General features: G+C 48.0%; 1 protein-coding gene across 2 annotated transcripts in view; it reads left to right on the top strand.

Moving 5' to 3' along the window:
- nlgn4xa (neuroligin 4 X-linked a) overlaps positions 1 to 17329 on the top strand; it is a 270911-nt gene that overhangs the window by 109117 nt on the left and 144465 nt on the right. The window contains exon 3 of one of the 2 annotated variants that reach the window (XM_080197666.1): positions 16376 to 16435. The exons of the other annotated variant lie outside the window; for it this stretch is intronic. Within the exon in view, the coding sequence (XP_080053792.1) occupies positions 16376 to 16435 (60 nt within the window). The remainder of the gene's footprint in view (positions 1 to 16375; positions 16436 to 17329) is intronic. 2 annotated transcript variants of the gene reach the window in all.

Raw genomic sequence — 17329 nt, 5'->3', positions numbered from 1 at the left:
ACCCAAGATCCCGGTTGAGGCCGTCCTCATGTGTGTGGAACTTGGCTATCAGTTTCTGCTCATCAACTCTGTGCTGTTGTATGTCGTGAAGGCCGCCTTGGAGAACGTTTCCCCGAAGATCAGAGGCCGACTGCCCGTGAATTCTCCGCCAAGGGAAATAATTTAATCCTGTCCACTCCATCTCTTCCTTTAATAATTTTGTATCAATTAAGTAACCCCTCAGCTTTCTTTGTTCCAAGGAAAATAACCCCAACCTATCTAATCTCTCCTCAAAGCTACACTTTCCTAGCCCTGGCAACATTTTTGCAAACCTCCTCTGCTCTCCAGAACAATTACGTCCTTCCTGTAATGTGGTTACCAGAACTGTAGCAGCCTTAATAATTTTGAAAGGTTTTGATTTGAGAGGAGACAATGTTCCCTCTTGCGAGGGGAAGGGGGCAGGGCATGCCAAGAGGTTGTCAATAAAAGATAGTCACTGAGAGATCCAATTGGAAATTCAGAAGAAACTTCTTTGCCCAGCGAATGCTGAGTGTGGAGCCCACAAACTACAGGGAGTGGTTGAGGTGAATAGTAGATACATTTAGAGGGGAACTTGGGCTGGAATTTTCCAGCCTCACTTGGGAGCACAATTTTCCAGCCTCGCCAACTGAATGGACATTCGAATATCTCTCTGCATCTTCCAGCCCCACTGTGACGGGGCTGGAAAATTTTATCTTTGTTTGGTGCAGGACAGGGAAGGGAATACAGGGTTATAAAGTTGGGTGTGCATACAGTTGGGAAAGAGACCAAATGCAACATAGGGTGGCACGGTGGCACAGTGGTTGTCTCACAGCGTCAGGGACCCAGGTTCGATCCCCCGCTTGGGTCATTGTTTGTACAGAGTCTGCTCTTTCTCCCCGGGTGCTCTGGTTTCCTCCCACAGTCTGAAAGATGTGCTGGTTAGGTGCGTTGACCCAAACAAGTGCCAGAGTGTGGCGACCAGGGGAATTTCACAGTAACTTCATTGCAGCGTTAATGTAAGCCTTATTTGTAACTAGTAAATAAAAAAAACACTGGCATGGACTGATGGGATTGGATGGTCTATCTCTGTGCCATATATTGTGTGAAATCAGTGACTTGTGTCACATCCCCACAAACCTGTCAGCATTTCTGTTTGTCCGTACGCACTCTTCTTGTAGGAAACTACAAATTTAGCTACAAAATGACAAGTGCCGAGTGTGCGTTGTTACTCCTGGAGCTGTAACTAGCTGGATCTTCATGGTTGTTGGGTCAGCATTCTTCTTATCAACACTCGGGAGGTGATGGCCTAGTGGTATAATCTGCCAGACTATTAATCCAGAAACTCAGCTAATGCTCTGGGCACCTGAGTTCGAATCCCACCACGGCAGATGGTGTAATTTGATTTCAGTTAAAAATCCGGAATTAAGAATCTACTGATGACCATAAAACCATTGTCGGAAAAACTTATCTGGTTCACTGATGTCCTTTAGGGAAGGAAAATTTGCCGTCCTTGATCTACATGTGACTCCAGAGTTAGAGTAAGGTGGTTGATTTTCAACTGCTCTGCAAGGGATGGGCAATAAATTCTGTAAGAAGTCTCACAACACCAGGTTAAAGTCCATCCAACAGGATTATTTGGTAGCAAAAGCCACTTGCTTTCGGAGTGCTGGCTGCCCCTAAGCCAGCACTCAGTCCCAGTCCAACGCCCGCATCTCCACACAATAAATGCTGGCCAGCCAGCAACGCCCATGTCCCTAGAATGAATAAAGAAAAACATTCTGGGAGCGCATAGACCTCAGCAGCCAAAAGAAAAGTTGCCTCGCAGCTTTCCAAGGGCAACTGGTGATCGGCAGTTGTAATAATTCAACCAGACCCCAGTCTCTCATCGCCAAAGAACCCTTTTTCTTCCCACTTAGAAAGGATAGCAGAACTAGAGGGCACAGCCTCAAAATAAGGGGGGTGGGGCGGGCAGTTTAGAACAGGATTGAGGAGGAACTTCTTCACTCAAAGGGTGGTGAATCTCTGGAATTCTCTGCCCGTTGAAGTGGTGGAGGCTACCTCGCTAAATATATTTACGTCGCAGGTAGGTAGGTTTCTGACAGACAAGGGAATTAAGGGTTATGGGGAGAAAGCGGGAAAGTGGAACTGAGCCATTTCAGATCAGCCATGATCTTATTGAATGGCGGGGCAGGCTCGAAGGGCTAGATGGCTGACTCCTGCTCCTATTTCTTATGTTCTTATGTTCTTTATTGTGAACCATCAAGAAGGGCTGTGCCTGCGGCTCATAGCTCAACAGTCTACACCTCGACGCCTACAATGCCGGACTGGGTGGAACTGCCAGTTTAAAAGTCCCCGCTGTCCACTTCGCATCAGGCAGGCCTTCGCTCACTCAATAAGGAAGCCCATATTCATGGGGAAATCTATCAATGGTCCCCCATGGTGTCTACAGCCATCGTAACAGCTGGCCCTGCCAATAATGTCCACATTTTTGATTTGATTTGATTTATTATTGTGACGTGCATTTAGTATGCAGTGAAAAGTATTGTATCTTGCACGCTAAACAGATAAAGCATACCATTCATAGACTGGAATTTTACTGTCTCGCCCGCTCCAGCATTCCCTGTTGGCTCAGGGGAGAGATCTCACAAGCCCCCACAGGCAAGGCGGTAAATTTCCAGCTGTGGAGTACATAGCGGAAGGAGAGACTGCAGAATATAGTGTTACAGTCACAATTAGGGTGCAGGAAAAAGATCAGCTCAGTGTATAGTAGGTAGCATAGACTGAAATCAAAGATAGAGTTAAAGGGTATGCTGGGGACAGCTAGCAAGACAGTACCTCACTTGAGGCATACAAGATGATCAGAGGGTTAGATAGGGTGGACAGTGAGAGCCTTTTTCCTCGGATGGTGATGGCTAACACGAGGGGACATAGCTTTAAATTGAGGGGTGGTAATTATAGGATGGATGTCAGAGGTAGGTTCTTTACTCAGAGGGTAGTAAGGGTGTGGAATGCCCTGCCTGCAGCAGTTGTGAACTCACCAACTTTAATTCAAATGGTCAGTGGATAGGCATATGGATAACATTGGAATAGTTTAGGTTAGAGGGTCATTAGATTGGTGCCACTGGTTGGCGCAACATCGAGGGCCGAAGGGCGTGTACTGCGCTGTAATGTTCTATGTTCCAGCGCCACTTTGAATGTGTCGTAGGAATGAACATGTTTAAAAGTTTACATAGTACCACAAAGGGGAGGTGATGGATGAGTGGTATTATCACTCGACTACTAATCCAGAATCTCAGCCAATGTTCTGGGGACCTGGGTTCGAATCCTGCCACGGCAGATGATAGGATTTAAATTCAATAAAAAATATTTAGGCTGAGGAATCTACTGATGACCATGAATCAATTGTCGGAAAAACCCATCTGGTTCACTAATGTCTTTCAGGAAAGGAAATCCTCAGTCCTTGCCTGGTCTGGCCTATATCTGATTCCAGAACCACAGCAATGTGGTTGACTCTCAAGTGCCCTCCAAGGATAACTGGGGATGGACAATAAATGCTGGCCCACATCCACGAATGAATTAAAAAAAAAACCCAAGAAACATCCTGCTGCTTGTCCAGTTAGGAGTGTCCTGAATGTTACTGCAGGACACCGGCAGTGTTTGCTTGTTCATTTGCATCCTGTGAGATCCAGAGGTGAAATTCATATCCTCTCCTTTACCCAAGTCTCTCTACAGTCACAGCCCTGTCCTCAGCCCATCTTCCAGATGGAAGTTCAGGTGTTTCTCGTGTGTCAGTGCGGACTCAATGGGCCAAATGGCCTCCTCTGCACTGTATGATTCTCCTGAACTTGTCACATCCATGCTGTCAGTTGCCTCCAGGATCAGCCATTACACAGCGTTGCTTCACACCAGGAATAAACCCGCACACACTCTCCCAACCTCTCACCATGCCCCTGTCTACATCAACGGGAATGAAGTAGGAATGGTCGAGACCTTCAAGTTGTTAGGTGTCCAGATCACCAACAACTTGTCCCGATCCCCCCAGGCAAACACTATAGTTAAGAAAGCCCACCTCTACTTTCTCAGAAGACTAAGGAAATTTGGCATGTCAGCTACGACTCTCACCAGCTTTTACAGATGCACCATAGAACGCATTCTTTCTGGCTGTGTCACAGCTTGGTATGGGCTCCTGCTCTGCCCAAGACCGCAGGGAAGTACAAAAGGTCGTGAATGTAGCCCAATCCATCACGCAAACCAGCCTCCCATCCATTGACTCTGATACACTTCCTGCTACCTCAGCAAAGCAGCCAGCGTAATTAAGAACCTCATGCACCTCGGACATTCTCTCTTCCATCTACTTCCTTCGGGAAAAAGATGCAAAAGTCTGAGGTCACCTACCAACCGACTCAGGAACAGCTTCTTCACTGCTGCTGTCAGGCTTTTGAATGGGCCTACCGCACTAAGTTGATCTTTCTCTACACCTTAGCTATGACTGTAACACTACATTCTGCACTGTCTCCTTTCCTCCTCTATGAATGGTATGCTTTGTCTATAGAGTGTGCAAGAAACAATACTTTTCAACGTATGTTAATACATGTTGTGGAGATGCCGGCGTTGGACTGGGGTAAACACAGTAAGAAGTCTCACAACACCAGGTTAGAGTCCAACAGGTTTATTTGGTGGTATGAGCTTTCGGAGCGCTGTTCCTTCATCAAGTGAGTGGGGAGAACTCCCCACTCATCTGACGAAGGAGCAGCACTCTGAAAGCTATTGGCGTTTTCTACTAAATAAACCAGTTGGACTCTAACCTGGTGTTGTGAAGCTTCTTACTGTGTTAGTACATGTGACAATAATAAATCAAGTCAAATCAAATCAAATCAAATGTTCTGTGCTCACCAACCTGCGGTGGCTCCTGGTCTGGCAAAGACGTGATTTTGAAGTTCTCACTTTCTGTAACTTTCTGCATCCCAATCAAGGGCTGGAATTTTACCATTCCGCCTCCAGGGTAATCGGGAGTGGGCAATGGGTGGACCATGGCAAGGTCCATTCACCTCGGGTGGGATCTTACAGCTTCAGGGTGAGCGAGGCCTTAAAGCCCCACCCAAGGTCTCCGTGCTGCTCCAAACCTGACTTTGTGGTGGCGTGGCCCCTTTAAGGGGGTGATCCCTGAGGGCCACATGACTGGATTGGACCCTATGGAGAGGCAGCGCGGGAAGCCGAGCCAATCAGGACGAAGAGTGCATGCCCCAGGTTGGGGAGGAACCTCAGTTGGAGCCAGGGAGCAGGTGAGAGTAGATGGATGTGCCTTGCAGTTCTGCCTTCAAAGTTCTTGAACAAAGAACAACACAGCACGGGAAACAGGCCCTTCGGCCCAACGAGCCCGCGCCGCCATCTTTAACAATGTGCTTTTCCTCCTCCACCCTTGACCCATGTCTATGCTTATGGTACTCCCATTGGAAACCAGATTAAGGGGAGAATAATTTAGGGACAATTTGTTACACCAATCAGCCTAAGAGCACATCTTTGGGGTGTGACCTCTTGCGCACCGCCCAATTTCCCTCCACCCCCACAGCCCCCTCAGCTGCCTCAGTCCTCACCTCTCTGTTCTCCACCTCGATCTCTCTCCTTAGAGATACCTTTTGGCCTCTATTTTGGTCACCTGTGCCAACTGGGTGGGGCTTTCCAGTCCCACTTGCTGGTGAGATCCTCCAGTCCAGATCCTCCAGCAAGGATTTAAATGGATCACCGCATCCACTGCAGGAAAGCCCACTGCGGCGTGCCTGGAACGTCATGGCGATTGCTTCTTTATAACACGGTCTTTTTGGATGTCGCCAGCTGACGGCCCTGCGAAGCTCCTCGGGATGTTCTTTTGAGGCACTATGCAAATGCAAGTGGGCACGGTGGTTAGTGCTGCTGCCTCGCAGCATCAGGGACCTGGGTTCAATTCTGGCCTCGGGTCACTGTCAGGGTGGTGCCTGCACATTCTCACCGTGTCTGCGTGGGTTTCCTCCGGGTGCTCCAGTTTCCTCCCACACTCCAAATATGTGGGGGTTAAGTTGACTGGCCGTGTTAAATTGCCTTTTAAGGTCAGGGAGATGAGCAGAGTAAATATATGGGGTTACAGGAATAGGGCCTGGGTGGGATTGTTGTCAGTTCGGGCTCAATGGGCCAAATGACTTCCTTCTGCACTGCAGGAATTTTATAATTCTATGATTTCTTTGTTTATTTATTAGTGTCACAAATAGGCCATTTCTGCCCTCATCCCAAAGCACGTTACAGCTCTGAAGTACATTTGTGTTGTGAAGTGGGCAATGCAGGCAGTTTGTGCACAGCAAGCTCCCACAGGAAAAAAACGATGTTTCAATTTTTAAAGTTCATTTATTAGTGTCACAAGTGGGCTGACATTCACACTGCAATGAAGTTACCGTGAAAATCCCCTCGTCGCCACACTCCTGTTCGGGTAACACTGAGGGAGAATTCAGCATGGGCAATGCACCCAGCTGACACCTCTTTCGGACTGTGGGAGGAAACCGGAGCACCCGGAGGAAACCCATGCAGACGCGTGGGGGAGTGTGCAAACTCCACACAGTCACCCACGCCGAGAATCGAACCCGGATCCCTGGTACTGTGAGGCAGCAGTGCTAACCACTGTGTCATCATTTTTGTTTTCTCCCGAGCCCTGGATATCTGAGTTTGTGTTCTTACAAATGTTAGATAAGAGTTTACACTGATTCCCATACCCGAGTTTCCCTGTCAACCACATGCTGGCCACTTGCTTTCGGTGAGGTGGGAAAGGTGGCTTTGATATTCCCACTGTTTTGGTGTTTTCGGGCTGGATGTAACATAGAACATAGAACATAGAACACTACAGCACAAACAGGCCCTTCGGCCCACGAGTTGCGCCGATCACATCAACACCTACCAATCTATAGACCTATCTATAACCCCCAATCCCATTAAATTCCATATACTCGTCCAGAAGTCTTTTAAAAGACCCCAGCGAGTTCGCCTCCACCACCACTGACAGCAGCCGATTCCATTCACTCACCACCCTCTGAGTGAAAAACTTACCCCTAACATCACTTCTGTACTTGCCTCCCCACACCTTCAATCTGTGTCCTCTCGTAGCGACCATTTCAACCCGGGGAAATAGCCTCTGAGAATCCACCCTATCTATTCCTCTCAACATTTTATAAACTTCTGTCAGGTTGCCTCTCAACCTTCGTCTCTCCAGGGAAAAGAGACCCAGTTCCCTCAACCTAACTTCATAAGGCATGCCTCCCAGTCCAGGCAACATCCTTGTAAATCTCCTCTGTACCCTTTCAATAGCTTCTACGTCCTTCCTATAGTGAGGCGACCAGAACTGTGCACAGTACTCCAAATGAGGCCTGACAAGGGTCTTATAAAGTTGCAGCATTACCTCCCGACTCCTAAACTCAATCCCTCGATTAATGAAGGCCAGTACACCATACGCCTTCTTGACCACAGATACCTACGGGGGATAGAATGATACATGGGGACTGCCCACTCACAAGGTTTCTTTTTTTAAAAAAAGCAATCTACCAGTCCTTTACTTTCATGGTGGGACAGTGGTTAGCACTGCTGCCTCACGGCGCCAGGGACCCGGGTTCAATTCCGGCCTCAGGTCACTGTCTGTGCGGTGCCTGCACCTTCTCCCCGTGCCTACGTGGTTTCCTCCGGGTGCTCCAGTTTCCTTCCACACTCCAAAGGTTAGGTAGATTGGCCATGTTAAACTGCCCCTGGTGTCAAGGGGATTAGCAGCGTTAATGTGTGGGTTTATGGGAATAGGGCACGGGTGGGATTGTGGTCGGTGCAGACTCGATGGGCTGAATGGCCACTTTCTGTAGTGTAGGGATTCTATGATTTGCTGTCATGTTGCGCAAACATTCAAAGACCTTAATCACTGCTGCGTTTTACAAGAGGCTTGTGTTAGGAGAATTCCGAGGCTCCTCATCACTCCAGTCCGGTGTTTTAGGATCGCCTCCTTTATTATTTGATTGTTCAGTTTAATTGGATTGCGATTTTTTTTAGCAACACTGGCCTCTCAGCTCCTGTCCTCCGGGATTACCTCTTTGCCTGTCATATTTATGTTATGTCCGTGAGATTTTGTGAGGCTGGCTCTGACGTTGAGACCCGCTTCAGAGTTCTCCTTCTCTCTGCCTGCGTCCCTGAGGGGACTGACGGATTTCCGCTTCATTGGAGTCTGCTTCTGATCTTTCTTGAGAGAGATTTGAATTCAGGCTTCTAGGCCGGGCTTGTTTGTCCATTCACCACTGTATCCTTCTAATTTCATCCCAACCTTTCCCATTTCTCTCTGTTTTGCTACAACGACCATGATCCTGCCTTCCCGATTCCTCCCACCCTCTAAATATCACTGGACTAACCCAGAAGCTTGAGCCAATGCTCCGGGGACATGAGTTCAAACCCCACCAAGGCAGCAATTAATTTATTCTATTAATTAATCTTGAAGCTGAAGATAGTCTTAGTTATGGTGACCATTGCCGATTATTATCATAAGAACATAAGAAATAGGAGCAGGAGTAGGCCATCTAGCCCTTCGAGCCTGCCCCGCCATTCAATAAGATCATGGCTGATCTGTCGTGGCTCAGCTCCACATTCCCGCCCTCTCCCCATAACCCTTAATCCCCTCTCTTATCAAAAACCCATCAACCTGCGTCTTAAAAATATTTAGCGAGGCAGCCTCCACCACTTCCACGGGCAGAGAATTCCAGAGATTCACCACTCTTTGAGTGAAGAAGTTCCTCCTCAACTCTGTTCTAAACCGCCCCCCCTCTATCTTGAGGCTGTGCCCCCTCGTCCTATTATCCTTTCTGAGCGGGAAGAGTCTCTCCACCTCTATCCTATCCATCCCATTCATCATCTTATACGTCTCAATGAGATCTCCCCTCATTCTTCTAAACTCTAACGAGTACAAGCCTAGTTTATTCAGCCTCTCCTCATAGCTCAACCCCCTCAACTCCGGTATCAGCCTAGTAAACCTCCTCTGCACTCCCTCCAAGGCCAAAATATCCTTGCGTAAGTACGGCGCCCAAAACTGCACACAGTACTCCAGCTGATTATCGATTGTTATAAAAACCCAAACGTCCTTGAGGGAAGGAAATCTGCCGTCCCTACCTGGTCTGGCCTACAAGTGACTCCAGACACAGCAATGTGGTTGACACTTAGCTGTCCTGTTGTGTATTTTCAAGAAGGAATTAAATATAGTTCTTGAGGCTAAATGGATCAAGGGATATGGAGGGGAAGGGGGATCACGATATTAATTTGATGACCAGTCATGATCAAAATGAATGACGGAGCAGGTTTGAAGGACTGAATGGCCTATTCCTGTGTCTCGTTTCTATGTTTTGCTTTGATTTGATTTATTATTGTCACATGTATTAACATACAGTGAAACGTATTGTTTCTTGCACGCTCTACAGGCAAAGTATACCATTCATAGAGAAGGAAAGGAGACAATGCAGAATGTAGTGTTACAGTCATAGCTAGGGCGTAGAGAAAAATCAACTTAATGCAAAAGTCTCTTGGCAGCAGGGAAGAAGCTGTTCTTGAGTCGGTTGGTACATGACCTCAGACTTTTGTAACTTTTTCCTGACGGAAGAAGGTGGAAGAGAGAATGTCCGGGGTACGTGGGGTCCTTAATTATGCTGGCTGCTTTGCCGAGGCAGCAGGAAGTGTAGACAGAGTCAATGGATGGGAGGTTGGTTTCTATGCCCTCTGGAATGGCTGAGTGAGCCACTCAGTTCAAGGGTAGCCAGGGGTGGGCAACAAATGCAGACCCTGCCAGCGGTGGGCAGCCTACATCTGGTGGATGGCACGGTGGTTAGTACTGCTGCCTCACAGCGCCAGGGACTCAGATTCAATCCTGGCCTTGGGTCACTGTCTGTGTGGAGTCTGCACATTCTCCCTGTGTCTGTGTGGGTTTCCTCCAGACACTCTGATGTCCTCCCACAGTCCAAAGGTGTGTGGGTTAGATTGATTGCCTCTTAGTGTCAGGGGCTAGCTAGAGTAAATGTGTGGGGTTGTGGGGGTATGGGCTGGGTGGGATTGTGGTCAGTGCAGACTCGATGGGCCGAATGGCCTCCTTTTGCACTGTATGATTCTGTGTACGATTCTATGAAAGAATAAGGAAAATATCGACTGTCCAGTATTCACTTCAGACTCCCTCCATTCATCGCTGTGCTGAATCTAAAATCTTTGGAACAAAAGTTTTTGCAACATAGCATTCTTTCTCAAGGCCTCAAATCAGTGCTACTGCTCACCTGCCTCGTATCAGTCGTGGCTTAGTTGGCAGCACTTAGTCCTCCGAATCAGAAAATTGCGGGTTCAAATCCCCTCCCAGGGTTTTGAGAATGTAATCAAAGCTGACATTCAGGAAATTGCTGTCTTTGCGATGGGATGTTACATCGGGCCTCAGCTATTTACCATTTATATAGATGATCTGGAGGAGGGAACCGAGTGTAGGGTGTCGAAATTTGCTGATGACACCAAGATTGGGGGAAAGGCAAATTGTGCGGAGGGTGTGGAGAGTCTGCAGAAGGATCTAGATAGGCTGGGCGAATGGGCCAGGAAATGGCAAATGGAATTTAATGTTGGCAAGTGTGAGGTGGTCCACTTTGGTAGGAAGAATGGTAGGAAGGACTATTACTTACGTGGCGAAAAACTGCAGCAGGCGACGGTGCAGAGGGACCTCGGGGTCCTTGTGCATGAGTCGCAAAAACCCAGCCTGCAGGTGCACCAGGTGGTCAGGAAGGCGAATGGGATGCTGGCCTTCATAGCGAGGGGGATTGAATATAAAAGCAGGGAGGTCTTGCTGCAGCTGTATAGGGCATTGGTGAGGCCGCAGCTGGAGTACTGTGTGCAGTTTTGGGCGCTGCACCTGCGCAAGGATATTTTGGCCTTGGAGGGAGTGCAGAGGAGGTTTACTAGGCTGATACCGGAGTTGAGGGGGTTGAGCTATGAGGAGAGGCTGAATAAACTAGGCTTGTACTCGTTAGAGTTTAGAAGAATGAGGGGAGATCTCATTGAGACGTATAAGATGATGAATGGGATGGATAGGATAGAGGTGGAGAGACTCTTCCCGCTCAAAAAAGACAGTAGGACTAGGGGGCACAGCCTCAAGATAAAGGGGGGGAGCGGTTTAGAACGGAGTTGAGGAGGAACTTCTTCACTCAAAGGGTGGTGAATATCTGGAATTCTCTGCCCGTTGAAGTGGTGGAGGCTGCCTCGCTAAATATTTTTAAGAAGCGGGTTGATGGGTTTTTGATAGGAGAGGGGATTAAGGGTTATGGGGAGAGGGCGGGAAAGTGGAACTGAGCCACGACAGATCAGCCATGATCTTATTGAATGGCGGGGCAGGCTCGAAGGGCTAGATGGCCTACTCCTGCTCCTATTTCTTATGTTCTTATGTTCTTATGTTCAAGCCTCTGTCCTTTCCGTCACGTCGAGGGAATTTGATAGTGAGCAGCAGAGTTACCCCTGGTGCTCCAGTCCAATATTGGGCTGGCACAGTAGCACAGTGGTTAGCACTGTTGCCTCACAATGTCAGGGAGCCAGGTTCGGTTCCTGGTCTCAGGTCACTGTCTGTGCGGAGTCTGCACATTCTCCCCGTGTCTGAGTGGGTTTCCTCCGAATGCTCTGGTTTCCTCCTACCGTCCGAAAGATGTGCTGGTTGGCTGCAGTTGACCGTGTTGGATTCTCCCTCACTACTTTCTCAAGAGCAATTAGGGATTCTGACCTAGTTGGTAGCTCACACACCTCTTGAATGAATTTTACAAATGGGAAGAAGTAATTTTTGTTTTGATGGAGTCGTCAGCAATGAGACTTTTCCATTTAAAGTTGTTATTGGGATTGTGGGCAGTATTATTGAAAGACAGGTCTTTCCTCAGAATTATTGGGCTGTGGAATGCTTTACCTTGAGGAGGTTGCCAAAGAACAATATAGGGCGGGACAGCGACGCAGTGGTTGGCACTGCTGCCTCACAGCTCCAGGGACCCGGGTTCAATTCTGTGTGGAGTTCGCACATCCTCCCTGTGTCTGCGTGGGTTTCCTCTGGGTGCTTCGGTTTTCTCCCACAGTCCAAAGATGTCAGGGTTAGATTGATTGGCCATGCTAAATTGACCCTTAGTGTCAGGGGATTAGCAGGGTAGATATGTGGAGTTACAGTGATAGGACCTGGGTGGCATTACGGTCGGTGCAGACTCGATGGGCTGAATGGTCTCCTTCTGCACTGCACGGATTCTATGATTCTATGGAACAAAGAACAAAGAAAAGTACAGCACAGCAACAGGCCCTTTGGCCCTCCAAACCTGTGCTGGTCATAATGCCTGCCTACACTAAAACCATATGCACTTACAGACTTCGTATCTTCCATTCCCATCCTATTCAGATATTCATCTAGATACCTCTTAAATGCAGATATTGTACCTGCTCCTACCACCTCCCAGGCAGCGTGTTCCAGACATTCACCACACTCTGTGTAAAAAACTTACCTTGCACATCTCCTCTAAAATTTTCCCCACACACCTCGAACCTATGTGCCCCAGTGTTTGATTTTTCTACCCTAGGAAAGAGTATCTGACCATCCACTCTGTCCTTGCCACTCATAATCCTGTAAACATCTATCAGGTCACCCCTCAACCTCTGTCGTTCCAATGAGAACAAACCGAGTTTATCTAACCTCTCCTCATAGCTAAAACTCTCCAGACCGGGCAACATCCTGGTAAACCTCTTCTCTACCCTCTCCAAAGCCTCCACATCCTTCTGATTCCTGGGATATAGAACTGTGACTGAGCATAGATTGGAAGGATTGAGTCTATTTTCCTTGGAAAAATGAAGACTGAGAGGAGTCTTGGTAGAGGTATTCAAAATCCTGAGGAGCATGGACAAGTGAGAAGCTGTTTCCACTCAAGACAACGTCAAGAACTGCAGATTCAAAACCATGGGCAAAAAGAGTAGAAGTGATGTGAGAAATTTTTCTTTCCTCCAACTGTTGTTGGCAGCTGGAGGGAACATCCTGAGGCAGACGTGATCAAGGTATCCAAAAGGGAATTGGATTGCTATCTGAAAAGGAAGAATGTGCAAGGTTGCGGGGATAAGGCAGGGAAGCGGGATTAGGCAAAATGTTTTTCCAGTGAGCCAGTGCAGACTCGATGGGCCAAATGGCCTCCTTCTGCGTTGGAAAGATTTGGTTCTGTGACACCAGGAGTCGGGGTGTGGCAGCGCAGAGGTTAGCATTGCTGCCTCCCTGCGCCAGGGACCCGGGTTCAATTCCCAGGTCACTGAGTGTGTGGAGTCTGCACGTTCTCCCTGTGTCTGCGTGGGTTTCCTCCAGGTGCCCTGGTTTCCTCCCACGGTCCAAAGACGTGTGGGTTAGGTTGATTAGCCATGATAAGTTGACCCTGCCAACAGGGGGATTAGCAGAGTAAATATGTGAGGTTACAGGAATAGAGTCTGGGTGGGATTGTGGTTGGTGCCGGCTGAATGGGCCGAATGGCCTCCTTCTGCACCGTCGGGATTCTATGAGTAGGGGATTTTCACAGTAACTTCATTGCAGTGTTAATGTAAGCTGACTTGTGACACTAATAAATCAACTTAAACTTAAAATTACCCCTCGACCAGCGCTATTGAAGCCATGATGTGGAGATGCCAGCGTTGGACTGGGGTAAACACCGTAAGAAGTCTCACAACACCCAGGTTAAAGTCCAACAGGCTTATTTGGAATCACGCTCACCTGATGAAGGAGCAGCGCTCCGAAAGCTCGTGATTCCAAATAAACCTGTTGGACTTTAACCTGGTGTTGTGAGACTGCTTACTGAGCATTATTGAAAAAAGAGGAGAACTGGTCAGTTGCTGTTTGTGGGATCTTGCTGTGTACAATATTGACACCTGCATTTCCCATATTACAACAGAGGCCCTGGGTGGGATTTTCTGGTTTTCTGCGCTAACCCCAAGGATGGAAATTCCTGCCTGAGGTCAAAGGATCTTTCAATGATCCAACCACATTTCCCATGGCGGATGGGATGGGAAAATTCTGACCCACATTTCGGAATAAATACTGTAAAGTGTTTTGGGATTTTCTGAGGTTATTACAGGTGCTATATAAATTTCATAGAATCCCTACAGTCTACACCAACCACAATCCCATCCAGGTCAAATTCCCATAACCTCGCATATTTACCTTGCTGATCCCCCTTAACAAGAGTCAATTTAACACAGCCAATCAATCTAACCCACACATCTTTGAACCGTGGGAGGAAACTGGAGCACCCGGAGGAAACCCACACAGACACGGGGAGAATGTGCAAACTCCACATAGACAGTGACCCAAGCCGGGAATCGAACCCGGATCCCTGGCACTGTGAAGCAGCAGTGTTAACCACTGTGACACCATACCGCCCAAGATCTCTAAAAACTCAAGTGTGGCATCGCTTACTTCACCATTTCTTGGTTCATTTAGTCTTTTCTCTCCTGTTATTCCCAGTTTCAGCCTTGCCTCATGTTGTTCTTGTCCTGAATTTCTGATTATGATGTAAAATATATGCAATCTGGGCTGGCAATCCTGATGATACAAGATGATAAAAGATATGGATAAAGTAGACATGGGGTGGATCCTTTCTCTTGTGCAGAATTCTGGGACGAGAGGTCATAATCTTCAGATAAGGGGTAGCAAATTTAAAACAGGAGAAACTACTTCTTCCAAAGGGTTGTGAATCTGTGGAATTCGCTACCCCAAAGTGCTGGGACAGTGAGTACTTCTAAAGGAGGAGTTAGACAGATTTTTAATTGGTAACGGGTTGAAGGGGGGAAGGCAGAAAAATGGTGATGAGGAGCCCATCAGCCATGACCAAATGGCAGCGCAGACTCGCTGGGCCGAATGGCCTAATGCTGCTCCGATATCTTGTGAACTTATGATGGAGACAAGCTGAAATATTTCAGCAAAAAATGCTGGAAGATCTCAGCAGATCCGACAGCATCTGTGGAGAGAGAACACGGGTGTCCGGAATGCCAGGAGTGATGGTGTTGGCAGATACAATAGGGGGGTTTAAGGGCCTTTTCAATAAGCATATGAATATGGAAGAAATAGAGGGATGTGGATTGCGTGTGGGCAGAAGGGATTAGTTCAATTTGGAGTCAACGTGGGCCGAAGTACCTATTTCTGTGCCGTACTTTTCTATATTCTCACAGAGCCAACACCACCCAGATTCAAAATGTTAGCTCTCTTCTCTCTCCACAGGTGCTGTCAGTCCTGCTGAGATTTTCCAGCATTCTTCTGTTTTTGTTTCGGATTTTGGCATCCGTAGTATTTTACCTTTGAAATATTTCAGATTGCCCCGTTTTGTCAAGGTGGACTAGGGTAGGGTAACATTGCCAGTCACTCATGATTCCCTTCACCTCTCAATCCTCTTTAGGGAGAGCAAGCGGGAGGAATTCAGTTGCTGAAAGAGAAGGTGCTGGAAAATCTCAGCACGCGTGGCAGCATCTGTAAGGAGAGAAACAAGCTGACGTTTCGAGTCCAGGTGACCCTTTGTCAAAGGTTTGGGTCATCTGGACTCGAAGCTCCTTTCTCTCATAAGTGCTGCCAGACCTGCTGAGATTTTCCAGCATCTTCTCTATTTTAGTTTCAGATTCCAGCATCCGCTGTAATTTGCTTTTATATGGAATTCAGATGGCTGTTTTTTTGTTGATTTAGAAGATTCCAGTTAATCCATTCAAAAAAAAACCCAAACTAGTTTAGTCAACATTGACAAGTCCAAATCTTCATCACTGGTTATTTTAGCGGGGCTCGACTAGCCTTCACCCTTAACCCGGGTGCCGGTAGAATGTTTTACACTTCCACTGATCCTGTGGCGAACTCAGGCCTTCTCTTTTCCGTGGTGGTTGGTTATTTTAAGACGGGAAGACCATTGTTTGACGAACTTGGAGGTTTACGGAAATCCTCGGCCTTTTTCCTCTCGTGTTTCTGATTGCTTGTTTGTTTTTTTTTGATACGGAGTCTTGTGCTGAATGAAAAAAGACCGCTTCTTCTTGCCGCTGGACTTCTCGGCCTACTGACGGAGAGGTCCGTTTTGCCGCCTCTCTTTTTTTTCTACCCCCCTCACACCCCCCCCCCCCCAAATTAAACGGTTGTTTTACGATGACAAAGCCTCGCGGATGGCGAAGCCTTCTTAACGACGTTAAACTTAAATACGCTGAGATCTTTCTTGAGAAGTTCTTTTTTTTTCCCAACCTTTGAAATAAATGTTCGCTTCTTTCTTTTTTCGGAAACCTTGGCTGTCTTTTTTTGAAATTCTCTTTTTTTTTTCCCTCTGTTGTCCTCATCTTTTTTCTTGAACCTTAGGGGCCAACACAAAGAAACACGATGATGATATAACCAGTAATGATGGTGGTGAAGATGAAGGTATCTTTTTTTTGTTGTGCTCGAACCACAACCCCCACCCCCCACCCCCCACCCCCCAACCCCACTCCAACCCCGCACACGCACCTCCCCCTCCCCCTCCACCTCCCCCTCCCCCTCCACCCACCCCTCCCGATGCATGAGAACCGACCTCTTGACGTTCCTCCGAATCCATTTTTTTCTTTCTTTTCTTCACATGAGCCTTGCACATTCTGTGTGCATCCTGAAGTGTTTTTTCTTTCTCTCTCTTTTACTTCATCCCAAATGCTGACTTGCTTCACAGAATAATCTTCCATTGAGGTGGATGGGGGTGGGTGGGGTGGGGCTTGGTTTGTGATAAGTGAACGGGATCTCTTTATGGACGGCTTCCCCACCCCCCCCCCTTCCTTCCCCTCCCCCTCTCTCCCCCTATCCCCTGCTGGACCTTCGGGTTCTCCACTGTACTTACTCTGTGGGTAGGCCTCTGCGGCTCCCAACCCCCTCCGCCCCCGCCACCCCACCGCTCCCTCCCTCACACACACACTGTGCCCTTCCCCTCCCCTGGTACCCCACCTCTCTGAACCTACGTCAGAGGTGTGTATGGGCGTTGGACCACATAGAGTGGGGGGGGGGGTGTGGGGTGCGGCTTTACTACAAGCAAGCTTTACTTGATGGAAAGGGTGACCCAAAAGGGGGCCACCTAGGCTGTGGGAGATGTTCCCCCCCTTCCCAACTCCCTTCCCTCCTCCTTAATTTGAGACACCCTGAATACAAATTCCCTGGTTTCTGTTGGGCAGGGATAGCGGGCAGGCGAGGGATGGGACCTGGGATTCTCCAAGTCCAGTCTCTCAGTTCTGTCCGCAGTCATGAGCTGCGCCGTGTGGGGAAGAGCTCTATGGGATGAGTTGAGAGTTTCCA

Source organism: Carcharhinus amblyrhynchos, chromosome 10, assembly GCF_965287045.1.
Source record: "Carcharhinus amblyrhynchos chromosome 10, sCarAmb.v2.hapA, whole genome shotgun sequence".
In the NCBI taxonomy this organism is placed as follows: Eukaryota; Metazoa; Chordata; class Chondrichthyes; order Carcharhiniformes; family Carcharhinidae; genus Carcharhinus; species Carcharhinus amblyrhynchos.
The sequence above is the reverse complement of the archived record's forward strand: the minus strand, read 5'-3'. Positions and strand labels throughout refer to the sequence as shown.